Here is an 18,048-nt window from a genome sequence, read left to right as displayed (position 1 = left end):
TCGGATAGAGCGTCGGCCCGAGGAGCGGAAGGTCGGTGATTCAATTCCTAGCACGTCATACCAAAATATGTTAAACGATGGTACTTGTTGTTATCCTGTCTGGCGCTCGGCATTAAGGGGCTAAGGCAAGGACGTCAGTGTACTGTGTCTGAGTAGGGTATTCATGTTAAACTGCGGCTTGGAATCTCAGTGGGCTAGCACTGTAAATCGGCATCAGTCCGGACGAGTACAGCCAGCCACACATACTCAACGCACGCACGCGCGCGAGTGTGTGAATGCACGTGGCTATATAAGTGCAATAATCTTGAACGCCATGTCATACCCATTTCACCTCACCTCAACCTTTCCCGCTGAATCAGGTAACAGAACACCTCGGGTCTCTTCCAAGACACATGTAGAAGGAAATGGATGACATTCCCACAGCGTCTAAGCTTCAGTATACAAGTGGAGGACATTTCTAAATTTGACCCATCAGTGACAAAAATTTGGTCCGATGCAAGTACCTATTTTGATTTGTACCATGTGTTCCAGGGTGAAATATAATTGACTTGCCTTTGCATGTGTTTGTGACGGATGCCACTGCTCTACCACTAGGCCACGGAGGCGGTCCTTTAAACAATAAAACTCTTAGATAAAATGTTTTGTTTAACAAATCTAACCATCAGTTTTTATTGCACATTTGGGTGTATCTACATATAACAGCAAACAATTAAAACTCACTAACAAATAGTTGATAAAACTGTAAATTGTTAGAAAAAATAAATAATCACATACCACCTTATAACGGTTATCAAATTAAATAGTTGAATTAAAAGTTTTATATATATAATACACATGTATTCACACTAATGGTCTGTCATGCAGGCAAGTTATGTTGGCTGAATGACCTCGACCTTTGGTATCCGAGGGGACCTCTGGGTATTGGCGTCCTTGACCAGAGTGGGGTTGATTGACTGCGCGTTTCCGGTTGACCTGTTGATACGCCTCATCACCATGTGCTTCAGTTCCTCGTGGCTCAGAGGGCGGAGGTCGGTTTCTTCACTCATCTCATTCATGTCCTCATCTTCCCTACAAATACATGTCAGCATGAGACCCTTGATAAAGCGCCCAGTAGATACAGAGGGTGACAGGTCTTGATAGAGCACCTGATGTTGGGGGAGTTTGATAGCGTCTAGTAGATACTGCCCTTTATATGATGATGTGAGAGAGCTATTTAGAGATTCGTTAGACAAAACTATCCTGCCTTACCAATTGACCCGTGAAGATCCGGTATAGAATAGGTCTTCGGCAACCTATTCTTGCTATAAAAGGCGACTATGCTTTACGTCAGAGGCGACTAACGGGATCGGGTGGCCAGTGTTGCTGACTTGGTTGATGCATGTCATCGTATGCCAATTGCGTGGATCTATGCTCATAATGTCAATCACTGGATTGTCTGGTCATGACTCGATTATTTACAGACCGCCGTCATATAGCTGGAATATTGCTTAGAGCGGCGTTAAACAACAAACAAACATGTCAGCACGACAGAAAAGCAGAATGTGAAATAATGCATGACCACAAATTGTCGTTCAATTTATTTATTTATTTGACATCTTTGAAACCGTGTACGGAACTGAAGATGAGTCCCTATGTCTTGGGTGAGTGAATGTTGTTTTAGGCCACATCAACAATTTTGCAGTTCTTCTCTGAGATAATCTCCCCCCAAGTGCTTTGAAAGAATTGGGTATGCGGCAAAGAATACATCATGTCTTGTAATCTGTTAGTCCGTTAGTCTATACAAAGAAGGGTCAATGCAAACACAGGTTCAACTAAGATTGGTGGGATTTTAGGCCGCTAAAAAAGATCGTGGGAAAGTACCTATCTAAATCCTTAAGACTGTGTTTGTGACGGGGAGGGACCTACCTACCCAAGAACTGGAGAAGGTGTTGTGACGGTGTTGGTGGCGGGATTACTTACCCAAGAACTGGAGAAGCTATTGTGACGGTGTTGCTGGCGGGAACTACCTCCCTAAGAACTGGAGAAGGTGTTGTGACGGTGTTGGTGGCGGGATTACTTACCATAGACCTGGAGCAGCTATTGTGACGGTGTTGGTGGCGAGATTTCTTACCATAGACTTTGAGCAGCTATTGTGACGGTGTTGGTGGCGAGATTTCTTACCATAGACCTTGAGCAGCTATTGTGACGGTGTTGGTGGCGAGATTTCTTACCATAGACCTGGAGCAGCTATTGTGACGGTGTTGGTGGTGGGATTACTTACCCAAGTCCTGGAGGTGCTATTGTGACGGTGTTGGTGGCGGGATTACTTACCCAAGTCCTGGAGAAGCTATTGTGACGGTGTTGGTGGCGGAATTACTTACCCAATACCTGGAGGTGCTATTGTGATGGTGTTGGTGGCTGGAGGTCGGCGGAACTTCTTCATATCTGGCTCCTTTGTTTTGCCATCTTTTCCTTTCTCCTTGTCCTTCTCCGGGGCCATATTCTGTAGCATTTACATTCAAACATGTGGGAGAAAGTCCAAGGGACGCAATGAGTGAACATGTTCAATGACAGACCAAACATGTTACATACATAAATACACACTAAGTGTCCTCCCTCCGTACATTCCGCTCCACCCCTCCACTTTGTCATCTCCCTCCCTTTCTCTCCTTTTAGGGGCGCTAAGGTAGCCTAGTGGTTAAAGTGTTCGCTCATCATGTCCAAGGCCCGGGTTCGATTCCCAATGGTAACAATGTGTGAAATCGATTCCTGATGTCCCCCGCCGTGATATTGATGCAATATTGCTAAAAGCGACGCAAATCAAAACTCACTCACTCCTCCCCCCCCCCCCCCCCCCCCCCCCCCCAACGCAAACCCCGATCACTGACCCTCATGTCTATATAGTGTTGAAGGTGCAGCAGCTCCATAGTGCGCTGCTCGATGATGCCCATGTATAGAAGGATGTTCTTCTCCGTGACGCCCGTCTCATTGCCCAGCATCTCGTTGATGGGGGTCCTGTTGCAGCCCAGACAGCGGAACAGGGAGGTAACTCCATCCGTTAGCTCGTCCAGAACCTGTGACATCTCCACGATCCTCTTGTCCGCTGCATCCGCCTCCTTCCCCGACTGGGTGCTCTTGTCCTGTAGGTGTTGAGATCAGTACTGTGTTATTCATTTGAATACATAGAGAATCTGGGTGGCCCAGTCGTCCGACGCGCTGTGCAGAGTTGCTCCCCTTGGGTACACCTGCAGGGCCTAGATTTTCGAAACGATCGTAGCCCTAAAATAATCGTAAATTTGTCGTAAGGAAATCGTAGGCTATCGTAGCATATTTTCGAAACTATCGTAGGCCTAAGATATCTTAAGATTGTCGTAAATCTAAGATAGCCCCATACCTGTCGTAAGTTTATTTTATCTTTATCCAAGATGGCGGCATACTTTTCCATAGATATTTTGACAAACCATTAGTCTGCTTTACGTTCAAACATTGACATTTCATTTTGTTAAACTGAGTGATTCAAATTGACGCTTCGAAAACACAAAGAACGCAGCAAGGATTTCACGCCAAAAATGTTCTTAATCGCGACAGCGATCCACGTAACTGTGGAGTCGATAGCTTACAATGTATTTCTATCCGAGTGCTGAAGAAGTGTGAAACAACATACCTTTTCGATTTATTTGGGAAGGATAAAAAACTATACAGTGTAGTATTTATTGACTTAACAAGGAAATACATGTGATCAAATATTTGTATACAATATTTAATATTTTTCTTGCAAAAGTAATTGTAATTATTTGTTTCGTTTTAAATTCAATACCTATGTTATCAATGTCCTCTTGAAAGACAAATATTTGATACAAAGTGATTAACAAACTGTCTGTTGAACAATTGCATTCTTTACAAACAGGTGATTAACGGCATGTATTCCATTAAATATAACAATTTTACTGAAATTTTGACAGCAAAAGTTAAGCATAGATTTTCGTATCGACAAATTGAATAAAAAATTCGTTCCCATGCTCGTTTGGGTTATCGTCAAAATGTAGCATAGATTGCACATTGTCCAAAATTCACTTTCCAATATATGTTCGCAGAAAAAAAGTTTATTGAATGAAATTTACTGATAAAAAACACATTTTCTACACAATAATCTTTGCATTCAATAAGCCGGTTTTAAAATATTTTGGTCTTTTTAATATTCAAGTCTACATCTTTCCGTTTTATGTTTTAAAATATGTAGATACACTTGAGACAATAAAATCGTTGTAACGTATAGGTTCAACGGACAAATATTAGTAAATGATCCTCAGCAATTCTGTTCGACAAGCCAAACATTATTGAACTACATTCTGGAACAGATTTGACACATACAAGGTATTTCGCTCCTCAGCCAGATTTAATTGAAATCAGAAAAATCAGTTTATTAGCTCTACTTAATCTAAAAGGATAGAAAATGACTACATGATATGTATGTTCACGTTAACTTGTGGCGTGTTCCATGAGACAACATGACTTGACAATTCCTAAATTATCTCCCTTTGCGAACGAAAATTAGTGTCACCTTTAAATTTTGAAAAGAATTATGGATCTAGATAGATAAAAAAAATAATTTCATCATCTAAATACTAATAGCCTGATATTGTATTTAAGTCCTTGGTTAATTCGTGAAAGATATTGGATACATAAATAACAAAACAAACTTAACAAGCTTAGATTGTCTTAAACACTTGCTTGTGGGTGCGCTGCTTCCTGAACATTTATTGTTTTGAGTGTTTCCACGTATAATGTTGGTGTTTACACTAATATAAACTTGACTTTTGACATAAACACAAAAATATACAGTATACATCACTTAACATCATACTTGAACACGTATGTTAAATGCTGAACGCATATGCTGTTCGATCAAAGGTCTCGTCATTGTCATTTAGAATAACGTCCCTTACTTTCGTCCTTGACTTTGTTCGCGATGTGTTTATATCATAAAGTTCTGCGCGCTCACGAGAGGATCATTTGAAGTGAAAATAGTGAAGTATCTTTGGGCACATTATTTCAATTCTAATAGCTAAAGTGTGGTAACACTACACTTATTGATTATAGCATTTATTGGTTTTGAAAAATGCTATTGCATGGCACACGAATGCTTTTTGTGTTCGGTTAGTCATGGCTTCTTTTATCATAAGAACAACACGTCTACATGTAGGACATATGTAGGATTGTACAGAATTTCACACAAATATGTGCATGTTAAACAATATGACCGGACAATGTAATCATGAATACCGTGTCACTTACATGTATCTATGTTGTTGTTATTGTCAGCAGCTGGGAAATCCCCGTGACGTCATTGGGAAACACCCCGCTTTTTCAATCTCTAACACAAATGAGTTCTCTGTCAGAGTTACGATAGGTATCGTAGCTCTGAACGATCTGCGACAGGTTTACGATAGTTTCGAAAATCTATCTTATCTTAACCTTAAGATATCTTATCTTTGAACGTAAGTTGTTAAGATTTATCTAAGCTAAGATCGTTTCGAAAATCTAGGCCCTATGTTTCTTGGTTCGATTCCCGGTTCGCCCCGATTATGATCCTAGGTTTACCCATAGAAAACGTCTGAGACCTGCATCACTTCTGGCTTTCCTACCACAAGAGGCTGACACAACGCGATATAACTGGAATACCGTTCAGAGCGGCGTTAAACCCAACTCACTCACCCACTCACGCAGTCACATATATAGAGAATAATCTACACGAGTTACGAGGAATTCGTGTCGTCTGCACCGAGTCAGAGACCATATACCTGAGGGCGGGGCTCAGGGCAGATTGGAGACCGGTGGCCAGGTGGCACTTTCACCAAGACTTGCGAGATTTGAGATTTACATGCGAGGGTTTCCCTTTTTATATATGTAAAGCTTGAGTTATGTAAGTTTTCTTCATGTACTATACCGGTATATGGTCGCTGCTTTGGGGTAATTCCGAGCAGGTTATTCTTTTTATTACTCACAGGGTTAGAAATAACCGAGTTCATAAAAATCATATGTGCACTAGTGAAAATATCACTTCACGCGCACCAGTGTGTTGTTTACATTTTCGAGGAAAATGGAAAAAAAATATTGTGAATGTGGGTCCCTTGTGTAGATCCGAGGTAGAATATGTCTTCAGTTACGCCGGAAGAGGTGACTATGCTTGTCGTAAGAGGCGACTAACGGGATCGGGTGGTCAGGCTCGCTGACTTGGTTGATGCATGGCATCGTGTCCTATTGCGTGGATCGATGCTTATGATGTCAGTCACTGGATTGTCTGGTCCAGACTTGATTATTTACAGACCGCCGTCTGTAGCTGGAATACTGCTGAGTGCGGCGTAAACAACAAACAAACAAACAAACACAACCTTACCAACTGTGTACATTAAAGATTGTGTACATTGCAAATTGTACTTTTGCTAAATATTTAAATTGAATTTCTACCATTGAGGGGGCAAGTTGCCTCAAGTTGCCCAAACAAACAAACACTCCCCGACCCCCTCACCTCCAACTCCTTCAGCCAAACTTTCCTCTCCGACTCCATCTGAACATCCTCCTCCTCGAACCGGGCGATCTCCGATTTCATGAATCCGATCTCTTCCTGGAGCTTGTCCACCTCGTCGTTCAGCTCGTTGACGTAGTTGTAGAGGGCGAAGTTCTCGTCCTCCCGCCGCAGGAAGTCGGTCATGATCCTGACGATGTCATCCTCGCCCGTGGCTTCCCTGATCTCGGCGAATGCCTCCTCGTACGTCAAGATCTGGTTGTTCTCGACGTCAACGTCGCGCTCCCCCTTCACTGCAAGCAACGAAAGGCGTTTGGGCTGACGTAGTCACGCAGTCTCTTATAACAACATGAAAACGATGCCTCCAATTACCTTAACAAGCAAGCAAACAAATGAAGCAAAATAAATAAACATTGTCAAAGAAAGAGTTATAAACAACAATAGAGTTTTTTATGCATTCCGAACACACAAGGTTGTAGCATACAAATCCATACAAGTCCGATAACCCTGCCATATTGTCGGTATCGTCTACCCGCTATAAAATCTGCATCAGTCTATCTGTTGTGTAGGCAGTATCGGTCTGCTCACTATAGAATCTACATCAGTCTACCCAATAGTCAGCAGCAGTCTCCCAGCTATATAGTCTGTAGTGATCTATTAAATAGTCTGCAGTTATCTACTGTGTATTCTGCAGCCTCTACATACAAGTCTGCAGCATCTACATACAAGTCTGCAGCATCTACATACAAGTCTGCAGCATCTACATACAGGTCTGCAGCATCTACATACAAGTCTGCAGCATCTACATACAAGTCTGCAGCGTCTACAAACAAGTCTGCAGCCTCTACTCACTGGCCTTCTTCTTCTTGGCGTCCTCCTCCTCCTTGTACTCGCCGCGGTCGTTGGCCTTGATCATCATGAACTCCTTTAGCTTGTTGTCGTGCTCGATGATGCGCTGCAGCTCGCGCATCTCCATCTCGTGCTGTGACGTGTCCTTCTCGCTCCTCTCCTTCAGCGCCAGCATCTTGTTGTACGCCTCGTCCCTGGAGAGTGAGAGAGAGTGAGAGAGTGAGGGGAGAGAGAGAGGGAGAGAAAAAGAGAGAGATAGTGAGATTTAGAGAGAGAGAGAGAGAGAGAGAGAGAGAGAGAGAGAGAGAGAGAGAGAGACTGGCGGATCATGAGGGCGAATCTGGGGTTCCAACCAACACTGTGTTGAGTTGGGAAGTGAGCGAGAGAGTTTCTCACAGATGTCTGTTGCGATTGTCTGAACAGCTGGTGCAGAAAACCAACATCATGATAGTCAGTTTGCAACGAAAAGCCACAAAACCATTTCGATAGTCATAAGAAATATCTGATTAAGCATAGAACGTTGTACGATTCCGACTTAACTGCCGGGCAAAAGAAAGTATGCACTTGAAAATTGGATTTGACCAAAATATCACAAACGTTCTCAAAACTAAGGCTGACAACCGTCACCGAAACACTGAAAACATCCACAACTGTGATACCCGTATAAAACACGCCTTTGTATCCAACGACCGCCTCCGTGGCCTAGTGGTAGAGCGTCCGCCCGGAGAGCGGAAGGTCCGGGGTTCGATCCCTGGTCGCATCATACCAAAAGACATTAAAAGATGGTACTTGTTGTTACCCTGTCTGGCGCTCGGCATTAAGGGGCTAAAACAAGGACTGGTCGGCTCGGAGTCAGTTATACTGTGTCTGAGTGGGGTATTTATGTTAAATTGTGGCATGGTATCTCAGTGGGCTAGCACTATAAATCGGCATCAGTCCGGACCAGTACAAACGAACAAACACACACGTACATGCACGTCGCTATATAAGTGCAATAGTCTTGGACGCGACGTTAAACCTAATTTCACCTCACCTCACCTCACCGGGTGAGAATTGGTCTTCAGCAACCAATGCTTGCCGTAAAAGGTGTCTAACAGGATCGGGTGGTCAGGTTCGCTGACTTGGTTGATGCATGTCATCGTATTCAAATTGTGTAGATCGATGCACATGATGTCAATCCCTGGATTGTCTGGTCCAGACTCGATTATTTACAGACCGCCGCCACATAGCCAATCTCATTAGAATCAGATCTAAATTCTCGCTGCCGCTAAACAAAGATCTGAGGACATCCTATTACGGGTGACGTCAGAACGACCTTTAGCGGACTTTGACCGACCACTGAAACGACTATTAAGGAGTCGACATCAGCCAATAGGAATGCAGCTTTCTCGAGCTTTACGGCACTCGTTTCAACCTAGCGACTTCCATTTCAGACAACGCTTGAAAAATATGTTGACTGAGTTCTCGATTAAAATTTTGAAAACTGAACAAACGAACATTCCGGAATGTCTAATATATGGTTGAGATTGTATGGCAATACTTCCCACGTACTGTGCAATGCCTCCTCCTTTCAAATGTTTGTCCCTCGGAAGCGAGAGATAGGCGATAATTTTGACGGAATCAGTCGTACTGGTCGATACTGTCGTTCGGAATACCCCGTGTTAACGTTTTCGAGGTTGCATGATTAGAAAACACATTCCAACTGTCACTTTCATGATCTGGTAAGCGACGCTTTGATTGGTCGGATGGAAGGTCGTTCTGACGTGACCCGTATTGGGGTGTCCTGAGATCTTTGTTTAGCCATAGCGAGAACTAAGATCTGATTTTAATGAGATTGTCATATAGCTATAACATTGCAGAGTGCGGCGTTAAACAAACAGACAAACAAACTACCCATGTTTCCTATGCGTACCTTTGCTCGTACGCCTGGGATGCCTCTTCGATGATGACTGACATGTCTTTGCGCATGTCCTCCAGATCAGTGTTGAGCTTCTGGAAGAGGGTGTCAAACACGGTCTTGTCTTGGCGGAGGTGGTCAATCTCCTCGCGGAGACCCGTGTTCACCGCCAGCTGGTTGTTGAACTTGACCATTGCCTGGGGTAAGGTGCGTGTTAAAACACATTTGAGAATGCCATTGAACAAACAACGACAATGATTTCAGCAGCGACCGCATGCCCTAATTTTATCCGGAACTACTATTCAAATTGTTTTGCGCATCAGTCATTATCGTTTAAGGAACAACTCGAAAATATAAGTAATTGATGATAAACATGATGACATATTTACCGTAATCAAAGACTGGATCCGGTTTGCATCCGCCAGTGAGTGAGTGAGTGAGTGAGTGAGTGAGTGAGTGAGTGAGTGAGTGAGTGAGTGAATGAATGAGTGTATGAGCGAGTGAGTGAGTGAGTGAGGTTTTACACGACTTTTAGCAATACTCCAGCAATTTCACGACGGGGGACACCAGAAATAGGCTTTACACAGTGTCGATGTGGGGAATCGAACCCAGATCTTCAGGGTCACGAGCAAACGCTGTAACCACTAGGCTACTCAAGCACCCCCTAACAGAGATGGAGGTTGCAAACACAGAGAGGAACGTACATAAAAGGGCGTATCATAAAGTGTCGTAAATTGGATCACTGTCAAAACCAGCAGTGAATGGTGACTGGTTGTTAGGGATTCCTAGAACATTCTGACCATCGGACAAATTAGGTGTCTCCTGTCCAGCCGTATCTGACTTATATTAAACATTGCCTGAGGATCACTTTAAGGTCATGTGATTGACACGAGACACGACACGAGATAATATTTGTTCTAGAAATACGTATTGTCATTCATATACACTATCATGTAAGTCTTCATTTGAAGTATTCGAATCCCAGTTCGCCCTGATAGCTTCTAGGTTTGTCAGCACCTATCCTTGCTCGTGGGTTTCACTAAAGAGGTAAACGTCCCAAACCTGCATCACTTCGGGATTTCCTACCACACGAAGCTAACGCGCTGTGATATAACTGGAATACTGTTAAAGCCTCGTTAAACCCAACTTGCCCACTCCAATTCCAATTGATCGCAAATAAATAACTTGCAAATGATTCCGTTGCATTTGATTGGTTAACTAAGCGAAAAAACTGTTTGGCATTTGTTTCCAAAACAGAAAACATTACGCCACTCCCACAAATGGTTCATGTTGCCTGATTGGCTGATTATAGAATGGGCGGGGCTTGTGTTGCAACAGTGCGCTGAACATTGTCACTGTTTTCGTATTGTAGGCTCTTTTTTATTGTTAAGTTATTGTTGACGTATTTATTCATAAGAATTGACTTCAATATATTTTTGCGTTTGTAGGGGTATCAACGTAAATCCGGTGTTCATAAAGGCAAAAAATATTGAAGTCAAGTTTTAAGTAACATTGCACGGGACTGTCTCATGACGTGAGTTGCACACCTGTGGGTGAGAAGCCAATTTGAGATAACTAGTATCAAACATATGTGTGAGGGAGAATTACAGGGCCGTGATTGGCTGCTCCATGGTGATGACCTGAGGTTATGACGGACTACTTTCCTGATTGTAATTCTTTGATACGTTTCTCATCGCACTCCGGCGGAGTGGTGATTTGGCCTAACACCACTGCCACAGGCTAATTTACATATCACGTGACCGGGCTTTTCTCTCGTTTACAAACAAACGCGCTTTTTCAGAAATCAGAATAAAACGGACCAATGCAAGGTTTTAGAGGCACTTTACATATCGTTTTGCACGATTATTTAAATATGCTACTACAACTGCAGCAGTGAGAAGCATGACAATACATATTTACGCATCAAAGTGACCGTATCGCTAGCTCTCCGTAGGGCTTCGATGACAGCACGTGGAGCCGTACAACCAATGTAAACATAGGATAACTACGCTAATGGAAATAGTTTTTCACGATTTAGGATATTTTCTCAATGAAACCACAATATGACATATGTTTATCTAGATATATAGACTTGTCAAAAATGAAACAGATGAAAAACATGCAATATCTTGAATGGACTGTCTCAGATGTGACGAATCGTCACATGGCGCTGGCCTGTGGCAGAGGTACTATGCTGGTCGCATGGAACTCTGGGTAGGAGAGTGGTTTCACGTGCTTCAGTCGAATTCACCCACGTCTGTATACGTTTTGAAACAAGTCATTGTAAGATAACTGGTATCTGACAGACGCTCGTGTAGTAATCTGTATGACACAGGCCCTGACCACTGACTAACCTTGTCGTGTCTATTCTCTATGACCTTTGTCCTTTTCAGTATCAACTTCTCCATTATGGCTCCCGAATTGCTGCCATTGAGTCTCCTCTGTTGACAGATGTCTTTCTCAACTCGCGCAATCTGGCAACAAAAATGCATAATCCTGGGTGTCGTTGTACAATACAACCTTAGCGCTACGACTGTCGTAAGTCTATGTTAAGGTATGGGAGTTACGACCACCTAAGCGCTAAGATCGCATTGTACAACGGCACCCTGAACTTCATACCTCCCAACTGCCCCCTTCTCTTCATCAGGTCTCGTCCACTGAAGTTCCTCTCTCGATAGCTCAACCAAGCCAAGACCCGCCCACACCCAAATTACAGACCGCATCCGTGGTCTAGTGGCAGAGGGTCCGCCAGGAGAGTGGAAGGTCCGGGGTTTGATCCCCGGTCGCGTCATACCAAAAGACGTTAAAAGATGGTACTTGTTGTTAGCCTGTCTGTATACTGTGTCTGAGTGGGGGTATTCACGTTAAACTGTGGCATGGCATCTCAATGAGCTAGTACTATAAATCGGCATCTACTATGTCACTAGCTCGACCAAGCCAAGACCCGCCCACACACGACTTACATCTACTCTGTCGCTAGCTCAATCAAGCCAAGACCCGCCCCCACCCAAGTTACATCTACTCTGTCGCAAGCTCAACCAAGCCAAGACCCGCCCACACTCACGTTAAATCTACTCTGTCACTAGGTCAACCAAGCCAAGACCCGCCCACATCCAAGTTACATCTCAACTGTTGCTAGCTCAGTCAAGCCAAGAACCGCCCACACTCACGCTAAATCTACTCTGTCGCTAGCTCAACCAAGCCAAGACCCGTCCACACCCAAGTTACATCTACTCTGTCGCTAGCTCAATCAAGCCAAGACCCGCCCACACCAAAGTTACATCTACTCTGTCGCTAGCTCAATCAAGCCAAGACCCGCCCACACCAAAGTTACATCTACTCTGTCGCTAGCTCAGTCAAGCCAAGAACCGCCCATACCCTAGTTATATCTACTCTGTCGCTAGCTCAACCAAGCTAAGCCCCTCCCACATCCAAGTGACATCTACTCTGTCGCTAGCTCAACCAAGCCAAGACCCGCCCACACCCAAGTGACATCTACTCTGTCGCTAGCTCAACCAAGCCAAGACCCGCCCACACCAAAGTTACATCTACTCTGTCGCTAGCTCAGTCAAGCCAAGAACCGCCCATACCCTAGTTATATCTACTCTGTCGCTAGCTCAACCAAGCTAAGCCCCTCCCACATCCAAGTGACATCTACTCTGTCGCTAGCTCAACCAAGCCAAGACCCGCCCACACCCAAGTGACATCTACTCTGTCGCTAGCTCAACCAAGCCAAGACCCGCCAACACACAAGTTACATCTACTCTGTCGCAAGCTCAATCAAGCCAAGACCCGCCAACACCAAAGTTACATCTACTCTGTCGCTAGCTCAACCAAGCCAAGACCCGCCCACACCAAAGTGACATCTACTCTGTCGCTAGCTCAACCAAGTCATGTCCCGCCCACACCCAACTTACACCCGCACTTTACACCTTCACTGTCGTAACTCATCATATCCCATTTGAGTAGATCGATGCTCATGATGTTAATCACTGATTTGTCTCGTAAAGACTCGATTATTTACAAATTGCCGTCAAATAGCTGGAAAATTGCTGAATGCGGCGTTTAAAAACAAACAAACAAACAAACAAACAAACGAACGAACAAACACCTCTGCCTGTAGCTGGGTGATCTTGCTGCGCTCCATGTCGCTCTGTGCGTTGAGGGCGTCCACCTCCTCAGTCAGGTTCTGCAGGCACGTTGTGTTGTCCTCATCCTTCAATTCGTTCTTGTCGCTCTGGGACAGACGAAGAACTGTACTGATCTCGCTGTTCTCCTGCTCCAAGGTACGGATCACGGACCTGCGCAGACACAGACATATTCTTGTCACGTGACCCACATGAGACGTCACAAGAATGCAGTATACCGGACAACTTCCGACGTTTTGGTAAGGGATGTGCGCGAGCTTATTCCTTAGTAACGGTTTCTATGTTTTTTAGACGCCATTTTTGCCGCCTCGCCTCGCCCCGCCCCAACAGGGGTGTTGGGGAGCTTGCCCCCCACTCAACGGCCTGAATTAAATGCTTTCGTAAGTAAATGAAATGTTTAATTACCAAAGTAGATACAAAACACTTTATTAGTAGCATCAAAGACGTATATACGTCTTTGGTAGCATCAAACAAACATGGCGGCTTGGAGTCCGGTATAATGCATGAGTACCAAAAGTAATTCAGTTTTGAGAACATGTCACATATATAGTTAACAGTGGAATAACCATCGATGTTTCAAGACTCTCTCAAAAATTGTATCTTTCATAAAGTCCTTGCCCGGGCTCTAACTAAAACATGTTCTGCACCAATACTCTTTCTCGGAGCATGTCATATGTTGTAATGGTCCTTTCCTAATTAACTCCCTTATAAATGCCCCCAAAGTCTCACAACGGAAATGGATATTTACCTCACCACAATCATTAAATAATGACCTTATTTAAAGTCACACCCCTGACAAACCCTTCATAGGACGTCCCTTCCGGTGAACATTGAACACTCTTTCAAAGGTGCCTGAGTTAATCAGAAATACATTGAGGCTTCTTGGTGTGAGTGAGTTTGGTTTAACCCCGCTTTTAACAGTATTACAGTTATATCGCGGCGTGTAAGTTTAATGTGGGAGGAAAGCCCAAAGTGATGCAGGTCTCATATGTTTACCACCTCGGTGAAACCCACGACAAATGGTTCTGACAAAGCTTGAAATATAATCGGGGCGTTTCGGGAATGAAACCCACAATCATTTTCTGGCGTGCCCAAAGGACACAACTTTGCACAGCGAATCGCGGCGCCTTAGACGACTGGGCCACCCGTGCCCCCTCTTTTGGGTGTAGATGGCATGGCCCCAATACACTTCAGACATCCACAATACCGCGAGGCAACTATGTTCCTCTATGCGGTACTGCCTCAATGCCAACCGAGCACCTTCCTCCCTGATACTCTTTCCTCAATGCCCACGAGCACCTTCCTCCCTGATACTCTTTCCTCAATGCCCGCCGAGCAGCTTCCTCCCTGATACTCTTTCCTCAATGCCCGCCGAGCACCTTCCTCCCTGAATCTCTTTCCTCATTGCCCACCGAGCACCTTCCTCCCTGATACTCTTTCCTCACTGCCCACCGAACACCCTCCTCCCTGATACTCTTTCCTCATTGCCCACCGAACACCTTCCTCCCTGAATCTCTTTCCTCACTGCCCACCGAGCACCGTCCTCCCTGATACTCTTTCCTCATTGCCCACCGAACACCTTCCTCCCTGATACTCTTTCCTCACTGCCCACCGAGCACCTTCCTCCCTGATACTCTTTCCTCACTGCCAACCGAACACCCTCCTCCCCGATACTCTTTCCTCACTGCCCACCGAGCACCTTCCTCCCTGATACTCTTTCCTCACTGCCCACCGAGCACCGTCCTCCCTGATACTCTTTCCTCATTGCCCACCGAACACCTTCCTCCCTGATACTCTTTCCTCACTGCCCACCGAGCACCGTCCTCCCTGATACTCTTTCCTCATTGCCCACCGAACACCTTCCTCCCTGATACTCTTTCCTCACTGCCCACCGAGCACCTTCCTCCCTGATACTCTTTCCTCAATGCCCACCGAGCACCTTCCTCCCTGATACTCTTTCCTCACTGCCAACCGAACACCTTCCTCCCCGATACTCTTTCCTAATTGCCCACCGAGCACCTTCCTCCCTGATACTCTTTCCTCACAGCCCACCGAACACCTTCCTCCCTGATACTCTTTCCTCACTGCCCACCGAGCATCTTCCTCCACAGTACTCTCTTCTCATTCCACCTACTCTTGTTGCATACGGACGCTGCATGCCTCATCGGTGTACGCGCGCCTGTCCCCCTCCAGCAGCCGGAGTTGTCGCTGCAGCCTGGCCAGCTCCTGCCTCTGTCCTCCCTCCTCCCCAAGGTCCTCCACTGCGTTGTGGCGTTCCCCAAGTCCCCGCGGCATCCTTACAACTCAAGCGGCCTGCGGAGGAACAGGGGGTGAGTGAGTGAATACTGTTTTGCGTCGCATTGTCACGGCGGCCTGTTAATTATAACGCCTCGGTCAGGTAGACCAGTGGCTTACAGCATATACATTAATTGCAAGGATTCCGTGGCATATAATTTGCGTTTATGTCCCCATTAACAGAAAAAGATAGGCCACGCCCGCTAGCGGACTCCGGATTGGCTGACAATATACATGTGGTAATATCCGCCGGGGTTTTTTCGACCCTGTATGTATGACATCATGGTTATCACTCACGTGCAGTATAATATAATATGTTTGTTTGTTGTTTATTGCCAAACAAACGCCGCCGCAATATTCAAGCTTTAGCACGACGGCTTGTAAATAATGGGGTCTGGACGAGACAATTCAGTGATTAATATTTTGGGCAACCAAATCACCGAGCCTGACCACCCGTCATTAGGTCACCTCTTACAACCAAAACCTCATAGGACCTATTCTAACTCGTATTCCCACCGGTTGATTTGTATATGTCCCGGACATTCATCAGAAAGTAATATAAGCGTTGCTGTTTATTGAACTTGGCATTTCGAATATCGCTTCATTTGAAGCTATCAATGTCATATTTCATGTCCATGAACTGCTGTCAAATATTCATATCTTAAATAATAATATTACTTACCAATTCATAACGGGTTTGGGGGCACGGGTGGCCCAGTCGTCTAAGGCACCGCGATTCGCTGTGCAGAGTTGCGTCCCTTGGGCACGCAAGAAACCTATGATTGTGGGTTTGAATCCCGGTTCGCCCCGATTATGTTTCTAGGTTTGTCAGCACCATACCTGTGCTCGTGGGTTTCACCGAAGTGGTAAACGTCTGAGACCTGCATCACTTCGGGCTTTCCTCCCACATTAAGCTGACACGCCTTGATATAACTGGAATACTGTTAAAAGCGGCGTTAAACCCAACTCACTCACCCAACTCACTCACTCACTCACTCACTCACTCATTAAGATTAAGATTCATGTTCGGCCCTACATGTTTTTAGCTTCATGGGTTTGTTCCGAGTTGTTATTTTCCTTTGCCGTAAATCACGACATTAGTGCGAGCATCCCAAGTTGTGTACTCATGTAAGAGATGTACTTTTTAGGTATGCTTTGGCAAAGCATCACGAGAGGATGGTCATGGGGCCTTTTTTAAATGTGTTCAAACAAAGAGTTTTATTGGAAGCTTGGCATTCTTAGTATAAAACAGTTCTTCAAATCTATGCCTCTTTTAAATCTCTTTTAGAATGTTTTTAGTGTTACATTACAGATAAAAGCCTAACTTAAAATTCGCAGTGGGTTTAACTTATTTGGAATACAAAATATTCGCAGAGGAATATGCACGTCACGTGATGCTGACGCTTTTTGAATAGAATGTTATGCTCTTGAAGATGAAAATCGTGTCATATTCAACTACCCTTTATATGATGATGTGAGAGAGATATTCAGTGATTCGTTAGTTAAAACTATGCTACGTTACCAACTGACCCGTGAAGATCTGGGTTAGAATAGGTCTTCAGCAACCCATGCTTGCCGTAATGACTATGCTTGTCGTAAGGGGCGACTAACGGGATCAGGTGGTCAGACACAGTGACTGGGTTGATGCATGTCATCGTATCCCAATTGCGTGGATCGATGTTCACGATATCAATCACTGTATTGTCTGGTCCAGACTTGATTATTTACAGACCGCCGTCTGTAGCTGGAATATTGCTGAGTGCGGCGTAAACAACAAACAAACAAACACAACCTTACCAACTGTGTACATAAAAGATTGTGTACATTGCAAATTGTACTTTTGCTAAATATTTAAATTGAATTTAAAGTTGCCTCACGTATGTACACATATTTATTTTCATGTAATATGGGTCTCATACCTTTATATAAGCATGAAGTTAATTCGAAAAGTGCGAGCGTCCCTTGAGTTGGGTGCCATGTCAGTTTAAGGCGAAAACAGTGACATATATAACAAAGTTCACATTAAAATTGTAAGTGCTAGATTTAGTGCTTCTCATTGGAGGGTATGATCAGTTTCATCAAATGTATAGTGAATATATCTGCACCTAAAGACAAAAGCACACCAACGATATCGATAAAATGTTTTCAGGATCTTTGGTATTCGGCATTTAGAGCAAGTATGAATTTTCTACAAGCATACGAACACAGCAACATTTGATCATGAATTGAGTTAATTAAATTGTCAGTTGTGTTTTATTTGCTAGAAAAAGATAATAACGTCTTTTTAACATAAACAGCGAATAATATGTACGCTACATACCCGTGTGTGGATGAAGAGGCTGTGGCTGTTACTT

General features: G+C 44.3%; 1 protein-coding gene across 1 annotated transcript; it reads right to left on the bottom strand.

Annotated features, from left to right (window-relative positions):
• Positions 1-639: 639 nt before the first annotated feature.
• On the bottom strand, positions 640-18,048 carry LOC124120300 (coiled-coil domain-containing protein 63-like). Its single transcript, XM_046483097.2, has 10 exons — positions 18,015-18,048; positions 15,534-15,712; positions 13,363-13,552; positions 11,606-11,725; positions 9,267-9,448; positions 7,358-7,548; positions 6,509-6,798; positions 2,868-3,119; positions 2,361-2,482; positions 640-1,068 (listed from the first exon to the last, which is right to left on the bottom strand). Exons 2-10 carry the CDS (start codon positions 15,692-15,694, stop codon positions 870-872), a joined length of 1,707 nt encoding a protein of 568 aa, XP_046339053.2. The 5' UTR covers positions 15,695-15,712; positions 18,015-18,048; the 3' UTR covers positions 640-869.

The sequence above is a fragment of the Haliotis rufescens genome, unplaced genomic scaffold (assembly GCF_023055435.1).
Source record: "Haliotis rufescens isolate VD_foot unplaced genomic scaffold, xgHalRufe1.0.p SCAF_99, whole genome shotgun sequence".
Taxonomy (NCBI): domain Eukaryota; kingdom Metazoa; phylum Mollusca; class Gastropoda; order Lepetellida; family Haliotidae; genus Haliotis; species Haliotis rufescens.
The sequence above is the reverse complement of the archived record's forward strand: the minus strand, read 5'-3'. Positions and strand labels throughout refer to the sequence as shown.